This window comes from Aythya ferina (genome assembly GCF_964211825.1).
Source record: "Aythya ferina genome assembly, chromosome: 15".
In the NCBI taxonomy this organism is placed as follows: domain Eukaryota; kingdom Metazoa; phylum Chordata; class Aves; order Anseriformes; family Anatidae; genus Aythya; species Aythya ferina.
Genome location: NC_140314.1, coordinates 4,524,952 through 4,540,339, shown reverse-complemented (window position 1 = coordinate 4,540,339; position 15,388 = coordinate 4,524,952). Strand labels below are relative to the sequence as shown.

The following is a 15,388-nucleotide window of genomic DNA, read 5'->3' as shown; positions in this document are numbered from 1 at the left end:
TTGAGAAATATGTCACGGGAGGTAGACAAATAATATTCTGAGTTTTATTGCTGCTTTCAGAGTTAATGACCATAATAAAGGTAGTATAGTTTGCTAGCTATCCATTAGTTTTGTTTTTAATAACTTTTTTTTATTTGCAAAATGGTCTTCTGCTGAAAGCACATGCTTTTAATTGTTCATCTTCAATTAGCATTACTTTTCAGATTTTTACAAGGGGGTATAAAGAGTGCTGGTTGAAAAAGTTTGTCTAAATGAATTCAGATAGACGATTCAAAATTTGCCAAAATAGACTCATGTGAAAAATACCAGATCTCAGTTAGAAACTTAGAGTTATTTATATCGTTCTTGTCCCACATAGTTGAACTTGGAACGTTTTGGCCTGTTGTGACCGTTACCAGACTGACTTCCTTGTCTTCAGCCAGATGGATTATTGTTTAGACCATGGCATTACAGGTTGAAAGGATAAATTACTGATAGTTGACTTTCTGCTCAATATCAGATGTTACTCCCTCCCAGATCTTTCCTACGGCATGGAATTAAATTTCTTTGATCCTGTAAAAGAAAGGTAGAAAAGCATACTTTAATTGGAGAAAATGGTTTTACAAATAAAAAGTTTTTTTCATATTTGCATTACTTACAATGCATTTTTTTTGTCTTATAAATATGCTAATCTTAACAAGTTGCGTCTGGTATGACATATGGAATATAATTTTGTTTCAGTTCTTTGACATCAACCTAGTTACTCTTACATGAAAATGTAGGATTGGCAGGGAAAATTAGTACCTTCAGTGACATGATTCTTACAAGACTTTTGAGAAGTATCCAGAGTATTCATCTGTATTATAAGTAGACAGCTGTTTGATGAGGACTTGTAGAGTCTGTTAATTGTATGTTTGTTCCTTTTCAGACAGCATTTCTTTTGGGTCCGTTTGGTCTGATGGAAAAGCTGCAGATAAATACTTGTGAATAAAAGAACAAAGCCCAGTTAAACATATGTTTATATTTGAAATATTTTTATAAAAAGGGGATATTTACCTCAGAAGTAATTAAGATAATTTTCTTAGGGTGATGGAGCAGTGTCAAGTAAAAAAAACACACAACAACAACAACAAAAAAACAAACCATAATACAAAACAAGTTGAAAAGATTGCTTTAAATTGCTCCTTAATTTATCAGTCAAAGCTTAGCCACACATAAGCACAATATTGTACTGGGACATGAAGCTAAATTAAACAATAAATTCATATCTTAATTACTATTTTTTTTATATTACTAGTATAGATCCAATGAATGAATAAATAACTGAACTAAATAATCTAAAAAAGCCTGGGGTGGTGGTGGTGGTGGTGTTAATTTTGTTGCCATGCTGCTATTTACATGGAATGAGATTATTTATTTTTAATTTAGTGTATTCTAACTTTGTGTTAATCTATCTTGGATCCCCATTTTACAGGACTGCACAGAGATAACTTATAAATCAAAAAACTATGTCGGGTAGCTCGGAATAGTCCAGCAGTAACAGTGCAGAGCTTAATTCGGTAACACCTCTCAGCCAGAGAAGTCCCATGTTCTTGACCCTACTCTCAGGGTCATGTTTGCAGTTTAAAACAGATGTTACACAAAATCCATAGTCAATATTGGAGGCAGGCATAGGAACCCAAGACTACTCCCTCTTCAGAATTTTCTGCTCAATATTATAAAGAGCTTCAGTCATCTTAGTGTGTTTATGCTTTTGCCATTTATTTTTTATTTAGTGATCCTTTTCCTTGAGTATGTATGCAGCTTCAACTGCATAACAGAAATACTTCCAGCCTTGTCCTGTGGCATCATGCTACAGGCATTTTTCTAGGAACAGGATACAGGAATTTCAGATTTGAACTTCTTGTGTTGAGGGACATGACCAAACCCACATTTTGATATCCTGGAGATAAAGATGCTGTCCTTGGAAAAACCAGTGGGCCTAGTTTTTTGTGCCCAAAGGCAATTGCAGAACCTAATACTACCTCTGTGCTGGTAAACAAAATGGACCAGGCCTGTGCTCTGCACTGAGGCCACGTGGCATGATACAACTGTATGTTGCACAGAACATAATATCACAGAATCACAGAATCACAGAATTTTCTAGGTTGGAAGAGACCTCAAGGTCATCGAGTCCAACCTCCAACCTAACACTAACAGCCCTCCACTAAACCATATCCCTAAGCTCTACATCTAAGCGTCTTTTGAAGACTTCCAGGGATGGTGACTCCACCACTTCCCTGGGCAGCCTGTTCCAATGCCTCACAACCCTTTCTGTAAAGAAGTTCTTCCTAACATCTAACCTAAAACTCCCCTGGCTCAACTTAAGCCCATTCCCCCTCGTCCTGTCACCAGGCACGTGGGAGAACAGGCCAACCCCCACCTCTCTACAGCCTCCTTTAAGGTATCTGTAAAGAGCAATAAGGTCACCCCTGAGCCTCCTCTTCTCCAGGCTGAACAAGCCCAGCTCCCTCAGCCGCTCCTCGTAGGACTTGTTCTCCAGGCCCCTCACCAGCTTCGTCGCCCTTCTCTGCACCCGCTCAAGCACCTCGATGTCCTTCTTGTAGCGAGGGGCCCAAAACTGAACACAGTAAATATGATACGTAATAGGATAGAATCCATATATTAAATTCTTTTACCTACCGAAAAAAAGATGAACAAATACGTGCAAACTGTATGTCAGAAATATGTCCTAGACACACTACCCTGAAGGCATGTTCAGGCACTGTTTGGAAGACTAATAACTAAGAAGTTGTACCCAAACTGCACAAGCAGATGTCTCAAAGTTAGGTTATCGCATAAACCCTTTTGTGAGTCTGTCTCATGTCTTAAAAGTTAGAATATATTAAAAAAGAGAGGTGCTTTTATTGTTAAGTACTTTTTGTTCAAATTAGAAGCAATTAGGTTCTGTTATGTGGATACTTCTGCCTTTTCTTACAAACGTTGCTCCATCTTAACAAGAGATAAGCTCATTAAGCCAGGGAATGACAACTATAGGCTGTTTGACTTGACTCTTAGTATTAAAGAGTTCTTTGCTAGAAAATGATAATGAAGAACATTTCCAAGAATTAATTTATTACACTTGGTTTTGGAAGGTTGATTTGATTATGATTTTAATTTAGCTAAATTCCATCCCCAAATCATTGAGCAAAGATTCCATACAATTTTATTAAAACTAATGAAATGAATGCTCTGTTTATAGGCCCAATTCAGTACGGTACTTCAGCAAAAGCTTAATTTCAAGTACATGAGAAGTGATATTATTGGTAAGTCAAGCATGCTTTATCTTACTGAAGTTGGATCATCGTTTGTATTACAAAAAATCCCCCACTCATTTGATGTCTTTCACGGTGAAAAGTTTCTGTAAATTATTCTTTGTAAATGGGTAACATCCTATTAGTCTTGCTTGGTTTTGCTCTAGATTTAAAATAATAATAATAAAAAATTGTGAGATTTTGAGTAGTGTATACAATTTCTTGTACTTTCGAGCTATTGAGCACAAATGTTACTTGTGCAAAAATGGGCAGGAACATCACTGAAGCTTTTTTTTTTTCTTTCCCTAAATGTTTTGCCATAGTAAGAGAGTCTTTTCTTTTTTTACACTGAACTCTCTACTCCGATTTCATCTTAACATGAAGTGATCTGCACTTAGGAGGATATAAACTTCAGCTGATGATAACTAACAGCTATCTAGGGGAACACATAGACTGTTAAGGTGTGGCTGTGGTTCACTTGCCAACTTTGCCTCTCTCAAATGAAGATTAGGTGTGTTACTGTCTAACTATCAGGGCCTGGAGGACATTTAGTCCAAACTGCTTTGATGAGCCTCACCTGGGGTCTCCACCCCACATCCTCTGCCCCCAGAGCCCAATTTAGCCTTAGGTTTGGGGGATTAGTCATTGCCTGAGCTCTGCTGTGGATGTTCCTATGTCCTATCCTGCATCAGTCCTTTGGGTAGGTGATTTGTCCCATCGGCTGCATGGTGTCGTGTCTGATTAATGCTGTTTCTTTCTGGCCACGTCAGCTTTTGTTTCTGAAGGGGCTCTCTGGGTATTGCTGTCTTATGGCTTGGTTAAGATTGTCAGTGGGTTCTGCTACCTGCCCCCACCTCTGTCTGCTGTGCTCTGTGCTGGAGGCTTGCAGCCAGCACTGGGGGGGTGCTGCCTGTGCTGGGGTCACCCTTGTATCCTGACTTGTTTTGCATTTGGGAAGAGCCAGCCCTTGGTGCTGCCTGTTGCTACTGAATATTCAGCATCCTGCTCCAGGATGAGTACCACAATGAACAGATTTTCTTAGTGTCATTGCCCAATAGTTTTATTCTTGTTTTCTTGCCTCAGTGGCAGGAACAGCAAACGCAGCTGTGTGGCATGGCTGTGGTTTCCTGGCACCAGTACGCCTTCCAGCCTCTCACCTCCACTCTTCAACCTCTTGGTTGTTGGTCCTTCTTTTCTGCCTTCCCTTGGGATTGTGATCTTCCCTAGTAATGCCTTCTTTATCATTGCTTTAAGGTTATAAGACTTGTCTGATCATCTGCTGCTCCATGGCTGAATTAAATATGCTTAGTTTTGAGCGTGTTTTCAAAAGGTAAACTAACTAAAATGCAGTGAAAAGGTAAAAGGGTGAGTGGTGGGTGACTAGAAGAGGAGTTTTGAGGTTCAGCATTATATTCTCCTGGGCTATGGGAGTATTAGTCATACCAGTACGACTCCTGACATATTTATTTCATGTATTTTCTAAACCCTTCAGTAAGGAAGATTGCAGAGGCTCTGTTATCAGTCTCTTCACTACTTAACTATGCAAGTTGCAAAGACATTTTCCTGAGTTCAGAGTCTAATTGCTTTTGTTGCTACTAGTACTCTAGATTGCTCAAGTAGATGGTATTTCAGATACCTGCTATACAAAATCCTTTTCCATTTCATGGTTTTGATGACCCAATGCTTCTTGAATTGAAATTTGAGGAGAACTGTGATATTGTTTATTAGTAAAGTAAGTGAAAATCCAAAATGTGTTCTGAACAGATTGTTCAGCCAAGTTTCGGGAAGTCATGAGAGTGCTGCAGAGGAGTTAACAATTAGGACCTTCATTAATTAAAAGAAAAAAAAAAAAAGGCAAAACTTCCTGTAATCTTGTACATCTGTAGCCTTCTGCCAGAGAGGGAGTGATTAAGTTTTATACTCCTTTCAGAGTTGCATCTTTTCAGTCTGATGTGTTTTCTGGATGTGAAGTACTGGAACATCTCTCTCCTTTCAGGGGTCAGAAATCAGAATCCTTCAGTTCTGAACTCATGCCGATGAGTGTCAGACTGCCCTCCCCATGGCAGGCGGCACTTAAGAGAAGGTTCAGCTGGGGAGGAAGTAACAATTTTATTTAGGGTGAAACTGAGATGAAACTCAAATTTTTAAAATGTTCTACTATTTCCATCTTCTGGAAGGTGAAGTCTGCAGACTAGCTATATGGTAAATGTACAGAATTGTTTATAATGTAGGAGATTTCAGCGTTTAATGCAAATTTTGCCCAAGCCATGCTTCATATTTCAGTGTTTTGTTACCTGTCCGGTTTAGTACAACCCCCCTCCCTCCAGGAAGTGACTTTTCTGTTAAATAGGAGGTTCTACATTCTCCAAAGAAAGCTATCTGGAGAAGGACTGGAGTCTTCCTTTAAGGAAACATCAGAAAGCCAGAGAACCAAGATAAGTTTGGAATCCTACATTATAGAAAACACTGAAGAGTAGAAGGAAGGTGCAAGGGAACTAGCAAATGGACGATAGTTGTTTGCCTGTGTATTCGTGTTTCATACGTTTCTTCAAGTGTGACTCAGCTGGGAAGTTGTTTTGTGCTTTAGTTTCTCAATTTAAGCTAGAGGATGCGAGGTGTATGTTGGAATACCCCTGGGTTTGGAGCTCGGTGTGCACGTTGTGTCGGTGTCCGTGCCCTTCACCGCCCATCCGAGGGGCTAGGCTGTGAGCCCCGCACTTGTACTTCTGCAGAAGGTACTCAGAAGTCCTAAAACTGCCAAAAGAAAACGCACAGTAACTAGTTGTAGGAAGCCCGAAAAGCATCCGAGGCAGCGGTGCCAGCCGGAGCGGGCCCTGCCCGGCGCAGGCGGGGGGACGCGGCGGTGCTGCGGCCGGCAGCGCCACCAGAGGGCGCCCGAGGCCCGGGCGGGCCGCGCACGCGGGCTGAAATGGCGGCGTCGGCGCTGGGCCCTGCGGCCTGCCTCGGGGCGCTCCGGGGCGCCTTCCCCTCCAGGGACGGGTCGGAGGGGCTGGAGTGCAGCCCAGGGGGCTACAGAGCCTTTCCACGTAACCTGCACTGCATGGCAAAAATCATACGAGGCTGTGCTTAAAGTTAGGGAGATGAACGGTTTTGTGTAGTTTGTGTGAATAAAAACTTAAAATCTGAAAGAGGTTTCTGCAATAACTTTTTTTGAATTGTATCCATCTTCTCCCTTTGGTCCAAGAGTCTTATAGACTAATCCAATAAATGAACCAAGATAAATTATTTCCATCATAAAGTATTTTTAATTGAAGAATGTGTAACCTGTTGAAGGATTTGATGCGGTAGGAACTCCAGAAAACTATCTTGGTTACCTGGTAGCCTGTTGGCTGTCCAGCAACCTTCCTGAGAGAAAATGATCCCTAGAAAATGGCCTTTGTGTTTCACAGGCAACAACATTTCAGCGAAGTTGCTCCACTAAATCCAATATATACAGCTGAGGTCCCAGTAACTTTATCAGGGTCAGAGTTTCATTGCAATTTGGCTTTTCTACTTTCCTTCATGCATTTCTGATAGTTTGGATGGAACACACTGAAGGATATGGTTTATTTTCCTGCCTACACGTGACAAAATGAGCAAAGGTGCACTTGGAGAAGTGAAGCTCAATTAGTTGAGAAAATATTATTTTTATTTTTTTTTATTGATGGACATCGAAGCTATGACTGAGAGAACCAACCATGAGAACTTGTGTACTTGTCGGAAGTGTTTCTGAAGATTGAAGAAGCATTGCCAGATACATGACTAATCCCAAGTCAGAGTGTGCACAAATGTGCACACATATAGCAAGTTAAAGCATTTGTCAGGATAAACAGTTGCAGCACCAAACAGCTTTGCTTCATTTGTACACAAACGTTTTAATTATCGTAATGACATCAGGTAGCTTTAATAAGATTTACCTTTATATTAAAATACTTGGAAATATATATATCTCAAACTGTAACACGTGGAATGCGTGGAATTTTCTCACATTTAAGACAAACAATTTAGAAGTTCTCTATTTAAAAAAAAAAAAAAGAAATAGTGTTTTTTAAGCAATAGTGTCACAGTGCTTATGAAGGCCCTTGTTTTCAATAAGTATTGTGTTGATATTTAACCTCAGAGTTTTTCCTGTTTACAGTGAGAGAAGAGAGGAAGAAAGCCTATGTTGGCGGTCAAGTTTTTAATAATAGCTCTTTTTGCCTTGTATCTACTTAAATTATCAGATCTCCTGTACTCTCCAGTCGAGTAGAATGTCTCTGAAAAGCATCAAAGATTTTTTTATTATGGAATAGCAGTTGAACCTTAGAGAAAAGTTAAAAAAAAAAAAATAAATAAAAATAATAATAATAATAAAAATGTTTAATGAGATTGTTTTTCTATACTTAACCTCATCATTTCTGCAGTAGACTTGTAATGTGCAACAAAAGGTCTTTTGAAGTAATCCATAGCAAAACACATTCCATACATCTGTCTTTGAGAACTTAAAACCTTGTATATAGCATAGTTTCTTTTCCTGAAATCTGGCTATTCCCCAAATAAGAGAAGGTATGACATTTTCTGTATAAGGAACTGATGCAGTAAGGCTGCTCTCCACATAGCTATATACAAAATGGCTAGGCATGTTTTCAGTGCGTCTGTCATCTAGCTGAAGTTACGTGACTCCATTTATAAATTTATTAGAGCTTAGGCATGTGTTTTGCATCTATCTGTAAATGTTAGATAAGGGACTGATGATGTTAGAGCCATACTTAGGAAGATTCAGCCTCCTGGCTAGACAAGTTATTAGTACATTATGTGTGAGCTGGTTTTGGTCTGTTTATAGGAGGTGTCAGATGATGCCTGCAAAATTTTTTTTTACATGTTATGTGGCTTCTATCTGGGTCAGATTGGTCAAGGGTTAACCTGACATGTTGGAGATACGATGGCTTTAGTTGCTGCTTATGGGAATTCCAAAAAGTTACGTTACATGAGGGTATAATTTCCCAGCCTCTGTGTTCTCTGCTTTTACTTCTGAAGTGGGAAGGGTGAACAGCATTTCTACTTGGTTTCAGGAAAGCAATGTGTGACATCAAGGCATCAATGTTTTTGAAATGCTACTGAATTGAATTCTTTTACCTTCCTGATTAAGGAGAAGGTTACTAATGCAAGTCTGGGATTTGTGATGAAGAGGTGATTCATGTACTGGCATTTTGAATTTTACTTCATGGTTCTGAAACTGTCACACCTAAAGAAGCTCTGCTATCTGCATTGCTTATTCCCCTCTAAATATCTTGCGTCTGATGACGGACAACATTCCATGGAGTTGAATTCAGCAGCTCAACTGTGTGTTCTGCTCTGCCCTTTTTATCTTATATTTGAGTATTATGGTGATGTGTGACCACTGAACAATTTGCCATGAATTGACAAAAGAAAATCTTGAAATCTGAGTGCAATACACAATTAATATGCATCAGAATTTGGAACTGTGATGTATGGAAAAGCATTATTTAGTGAAGAACTAAGATTGAGCAATTCATATTTATATATTCAACATCATATACTTCCTCTTTCCTTTTTTTTTTTTTTTTAAAGGTAACAGTATTTATTTTTTTAATCCCAGTAACTTTGTTTTGTCATCTAGTTCTGCTGTTTGTTTAACCTCATATAAGCTTCCTATCTTTTATGTACTGGACATCAAGCGTGAAACTGGCAGTATTAATGAAGTGCAAAAGCTAATTTACTATATTTTGTCTGAATTTAGCCTGGCGCCCACTCAAGTGAGGAATTAATCTTGGATATATGATGGTATATAATGGTATTGCGCTTGGGAGCAGTGCAGTTACATATCTCTTTTATTTAATTATCATGTCAAAGAGGAGAGCAGTCTCCCTTTTCATGTGGTGTAGTAAGGTTATGTCTTGAGTTTTTCATGCATACAAATTGGAGCATAATTTTACTGCAGGATTGAGAAATCAGAGGACAGAGCACATATAGTGTTGGAGCAATGTGAAATTAAATATTTCAATACAAAAATTTCCACTTGTTCTTTGAAGATGGAGAGGAGCTGATAAAAGTTTATTGTAACGCCAAGGATGCAGAAGTGAAGATAAGAGACAGTCTAGAACAGCATAATAGCTTGTAATTAAAGGGGGAGGGAAAGATAACAAAAGAGACTTGGTTCATAGTTCTGGGATCTTTTCCGTATTGCATGTTCATTTTGTGTTAACAGTAAGTGCCCTCTCAGACTGATTGGGACAATGTATTGGAATTGAGCACTAGTCAAAATGTCCTTTATAAAAATAATTGGCTAAACAACATGTTGCATGCTTAACAGTTACTTATTTCCCTACAATTAGTAGTTGTAAGAATTATTATTTTTTTAATGTACAAGTTGTTGCCAATTGTGTGTGCGTTTGGGGGATTCAGTCTCAGGAATGCCACCAGACTTTTAAAATAATGCTTCCCAACACTGTATTCTAGAGTTCAGATGGACAGCTAATCTGTGTTGGGGTCCTTCAAAAATTTGCAGAATAATGCTGTACAATATAGAATACAAGAATACTCCTTATTCTGTTGAATCCTGCTTTAAATTGTTTGGATGGCAAAGAAATGTGGGGGGAAATTAATTTTACTGGTGCTTTCTATTTCCCACTTCCCTGCAAACCTCAGTGGTAGTCATACCACTATTTATTCCTCTGCTATAGGTGCCTTTTCTTATTTTTGTTGTTACATGACAACTACCCTTTTAGTTTAGTTTAATTTTGATAAGTGGAAAACTCTTGCACTGATAAATGATGTGATGTGTTTCATTGCTATTTGACTAATCACTGAGTAAAGGTGAAGGATTTTATAACTTCCAAATTTCAAGACTGTCCTGAAGACCAGTTGGGGCAGTGGGTTAATTATGCTACTAGATCACAGGAATGGTTATGCATATGCTTGTGATATCAGTATTTATCAGTTATAGACCTAAGGGAGTCAGTGTGTTAGCACTTAACCTAAACAGTTAACTTAACCTAAACAGTGGTCCTGGAAGAAGTTCTTCACTCAAGTTAATGATTTGTTGCAATTGTATATGTAAAAGAAAATAGAAATCATGGGTACAAGAAAGAGAAAAATGGTCATGGGGCAACATGGCTATATCCGTGGCAGGAAGTTATTTGGAAAAAGAAGCTAATTTCTAATTAGAGAGACTGAAGCTCTAAACGAGGACTGCAGTTTCTTTGTTCTGCTCAAGAAGAAGATCCTTGATGTGTATATATGCTGTTCTTATAAATAGACAATTGCTTCACAAACATATCTGACTCATCTCAACAATTTTTCTTCCTGCTACCAGAAACAAAAAGGCAAGGAATACCCAACAATACAGGAAAAGGGGGCAGCTATGTATTCTTCAAGCAAACATCCACTTCAGAAGAAAGCAAGTTTGTTGTGATTTACTAAGTATCATAGTTTCCTTTAGGAAGTAACCTAGTTTCCTCTGACTGACACTGTCTGACATAGCTTCAAAACTTAGGAATCAAAGCATATGCAATGTCCTGATATAAAGATTTAAAAATCTGTAGGAAAAGATGTCAAACTTTATTCTCACTAATAAGCAGAACAAGATTTGAAATCTTCTACTGTCCCTAGCAACGGATCTTGCAATAGCTTTTTTAGCCAGATAACCTACAGTTTGCAAACTGGCAGGCAAATATAATAGCTCATTTATGTGAGTTTTGACTTCTGATGCTGAAACAAAGGAAGTGTTACTTCATTCTAAGCTTAATTGTGTTGGGAATACATGAGATATGTGAAAGCACTGAGTTAGCGATTGTACATGTATACCTAGAATGCAGTTGCAAGCCCCTTTCCTCATTTCATAACCTTTTCAGTCACAAGGTATCCTTAGGCAGTTCAGACTAAGCGAGGGAGCTCTTAGTTTGGATATTAGGAGAAATTTCTTTACTGAAAGGGTTGTGTGGTATTGGGACAGGCTGCCCAGGGAAGTCACCATCCCTGGAGGTCTTCAATAAACATGTAGATGTAGAACTTAGTAGCATAGTTTAGCGGTGGACTAAAGTAATAGGTTAAGGGTTGGACTAGAAGATTTTAGAGGTCTTTTCTAACCTGAATGACTCTATGATTAATACCCTATTTAATGATACCTGAAACAGTAGAAGACACTGTCTGGAGTACAGGCCTATGGTGCTGGGTTAGCTTGAGAGCCAAAGTTTGTGTATTTGATTTTTTTTTTTTTTTTTCTGGAACCTGGAAAACCTTGCACACGATTGAGTTTTAAAAAGATCGGCCAAAAGATAGACTTAGTTCAGTCTTAAATCTAGTGAACTGTAACAACTGAGAATAGCTAGGCTTTGTACAACCAGTATTCAAGGTCTTCAGAAGACAAGGGAGGTCATTGCATCCTCCATGTTGAAATGTTCCCTACTACATAAGTAAATATTTTCCGTCTGCTCTCTCAGAAAGAGGATGAAATGTGAAGTCAAAAATAGTAAAAACAAAGCCATTTACTTAAAGATGCTTAGGAACATGTATATAATTTAGAATTCTGTACTCTTCTGAGTTGGTTTGAACAGTAGCTGTAATGTTTGGGGGGGGGGTAGGAGGCATAAGCTCAGAAGGGAAAAAAACAATACAAATGTCCACAAGTGGTTTTCTGATAGTAATCACACATGTTACTACTAACACTTTATAGATTTTTTATTTAGTTTATATTTGCACATCGGAGTTGTTATTAAAACATTGTACTTAGACCATTCATTTCTTAGGACCAATCATAACAGTGCTGGTAGTAATCAAAAAACAATACATTAATACTGACTCTTTTAAATATAATTGCTATATTCAATGAGTCAAGTTGCAAAACTTGTAATGCTTAAAAATAGTACCCAATAGAAAAGTAAGGGAAAACATCAGTTTCAAACTGAAAACAAAGTTTTTGTGTTTTGCATGGCTTCCAAAGGTGTTGCTTGATAGCCTAGTCATTAGAAGAGTAAATCGGTTTCCTCAGTGCATGGGTTTTGTGAAATGTTATTTTTCACCATGGGAATTATCAGACAGAGCTGCATTCCAGACAGCTGGGCAGATGGTTCTTTCTTTTCAAACTGGGTTGTGCCAACAAAGAGAGACAGCTATACAAATGTTAACCCCTAAGGGATAGAAAAATCTCTGTCAATCCCTTCCACCCCCTAGACTGCATGTTTGAAAAGAAAAGCAACATAGCAAATTAGATCTAATTACTGAACAATATTCTATTTTTAAAAATGTAGGTTTCCAAACATAGTCTTAAAAAAAAAAGAAAACAAAAACCAACTGTTTAGAAATATGAGGCAGTTGATTACCTGTTCTTTAAAAAGTAGGTAATGAAGTACAAAACCTCAAATTGCCTTAGGTCAAGTATGTATCTATTGCAGCATCAAAAAAATGCTAATGTATATGTAGGAGAGGCAAGTCTGTTTTGTGCCTGGGCTGTAAATATTTTCTGATGTTAGAATTAATTTGGTCTTACGTAAATTAATTTGATCTTATATAATTTACTAACATTGGAAGTTTGAAGTCATAGAAGTCTAAGAAGTCTATTGCCTAAAAATAATTACTTTAAGAAATAGTCATTAAAAACTAAGAATCTTGGAAAAAATGTAGTAAGAATTACAGAATATACCTTTGAGTGTCAGGATTTAGTTTCATTTGTAAGACTGTAATTTCAAAACAGCAATTTCATTCTTTAAAGTTCTTTGGCCTTTAAGGTGTTTCAGATATTATTCTGTTTCCCTTCCAATGAACATTATCATTGTTCCTAGTTTAGAGAATTAAAAAAACATATCATAAATGGCAGAACCTAGAAATGTATTCTGAAGAATCTGAAGATTTTTTGTTTGATTTTATATATGGTAAATTCCTATCTCACTGGAGTTCCTCTGAATTTTGATATTTATTTAAACAGGGCAGATAATCTTTAACGTTCCCCTGCATATGTGCCTACACCACCTATATATTTATATGGGAAATGCTAATAAGAAACGTGGAGATGAAGCAGTAGGAAAAAAATATATTGAGAACAGAGTTTGAGGATCTGGGATATTTCAGAACGCTTAAACCCTGCACCAGTAACTGAATTTCATGGAATGATATCTTTTTGAGATGACAGGATAATTTACTCCATCACAAATAGTAACTTCAGTTCATGCTTGTGCTTCTTCTCTGTGCATATGTTGATTTTCGTCTCTCTAGCACAGACTATGGATTTTGGCCCGACAATAACATACTGAGAAACTCTAGGAATCTGTTTTTTCCAGAATGAGACAAAACTTCAGAAGTCAAAATAAAATAGAGAGCACTTAGAGTTGGATGGTATTGCAGTCATGCTTCCTTGGTTTTCATTTCATTTGAGTAGATATCAGTCTTATTACTATGCTAGTTGTCTGATAATAAGAATTCCATATATTAGCCTATTCAATTTCCACTTTCTACATCTCCTATAGCAATTGCATATTCATTCAAATTTTTGAAAGATAGACTTTGCAGGGTGGGGAAGTTATTTTTGTATTCAGATGCTCATGTCATAATTTACCTCTTGAAATATTTCTAATCTAAACTTAAACCCTGAACTTTTAAAACAAAAGTTATGTTGATGAAGGAAGTTGACGCTTCATTTGTTTGCAGTGTTCATTTAATTGAAAGTATAAATCTTTGACTTACGCTGCTTCTGTCACTTTGGATTTAGCCATTTAGCTCAGAAATAAATAAATAAGGAAGATTGTAGGTGTTGTGAAGCTTAAAAATAGCTGTGGCTAGCTATTTTAGGTTAATTCACAGTAAAAAGCTAAATTTAAAATACTAAAAAAAATAAGATGGTATGGATAAATTGCAAAGTAAGCTTATGTAAATGTTACTTACTGTTAGTATGATGGAGGAGGGTTTACTGTTGGAATTAATGATTTGGATAGAAACTCAAGTTATGTATGGATGCAATAAAGTTTTTTGAAAGACAAAATCTAGTTAAAACCTTATTTACAGAAAACTGAACAATACAGAAATCAACTGACTTCTAGCTTTATGTTGGTTAAATTTCATCCTGACTCTATCGTTTTAATGCTTCATTTAAGTTTTCTCTCTTTTTATTGCGCTTATTTCACTGTTATCATCACAGATATTTTTTGCTTTTTTGTTTTGTTTTGTTTCTGGATTCTGCTAGCCTCGATAACATCTATAGTACTCTTAGTCCATCTAAGAATTAATATATGAATCACAATGTGCTAGTAATTGAAGATGACGGGTAGAATGTGAAATTTAGCCAATTATATGCAAGAAACATTTTGTATTGATGCGTGGATGGTACACAGGCTGGCACCACAGCTCACCACAACTGGAACTGTGCACTGCGGCTGAAAGCACATACCAGAACTGAAACTTTTCTGCACCCATGTGGTTACTCTTTCAACAGCTCCATCCTTTATAGCCTCTTGGTTATTCCACCTTGATAAAGTAGTGTTTTTGGTGATGGTGATTTTTTTTTATTATTTTTTTTTTCTGCTCCAAAGCAAACTTGAATGCTTGCTTATCTTGCATCAGAATGGGTCTGGGCAGGCCAGGCCATGCATTAGCTCTGAGATGATGCAAATGTTTTGCCACCATTCCAATTCTTGCTGCAATTCCTTATACTTCCATCAGAATACAAGAACAGGAAGAGGAGGAACGCCTAAGGAGGCTAAAACACTTTCTCAGTTGCTTTTCTTTCAGATGGTCAAAAATGGCCTCTGAAAAGATGATATGGTGAGGTAAATACAAGTGATTGTTGTTTACACTGTAACCACGGTAGTTACTGTACCTTTTTAATTTGCATATTTTTAATTTACTTTTGGAGAAAATGAATCTGAAGTGTTCCATCAGCTCATTTCCAATTTTATTTGGTTATGTTAGTTACAACTGTGAATTCATATTTAATGTAAGACACATCATAAATACTAATAGATTTGTTCTGCTAGCAAATATTTCAAATCAAAGTGTTTGAGTTTTGCATGTGATTATATTCTCTCTTGAATACATAGGAACAATTACGCGTTATTCCATTTGAAACTCTGCAGAAATTCAAGTATGAATATAATAGACTTAATGTAATATCAAACATATTATAGGGA

General features: G+C 37.2%; 1 protein-coding gene across 5 annotated transcripts in view; it reads left to right on the top strand.

The window, feature by feature from the left end:
* SDK1 (sidekick cell adhesion molecule 1) overlaps positions 1-15,388 on the top strand; it is a 398,013-nt gene that overhangs the window by 19,889 nt on the left and 362,736 nt on the right. The window contains exon 1 of one of the 5 annotated variants that reach the window (XM_084536277.1): positions 3,867-3,972. The exons of 3 other annotated variants lie outside the window; for them this stretch is intronic. Coding sequence is in view for 1 of the 2 variants with exons in the window: in XM_084536276.1 (XP_084392402.1) it covers positions 4,386-4,449 (64 nt within the window). In the remaining variant the exon portion in view is untranslated. Of the gene's footprint in view, positions 1-3,866; positions 3,973-4,370; positions 4,450-15,388 lie in introns of those variants that run through there. One more of the 5 variants, XM_084536276.1, reaches the window with a different exon arrangement.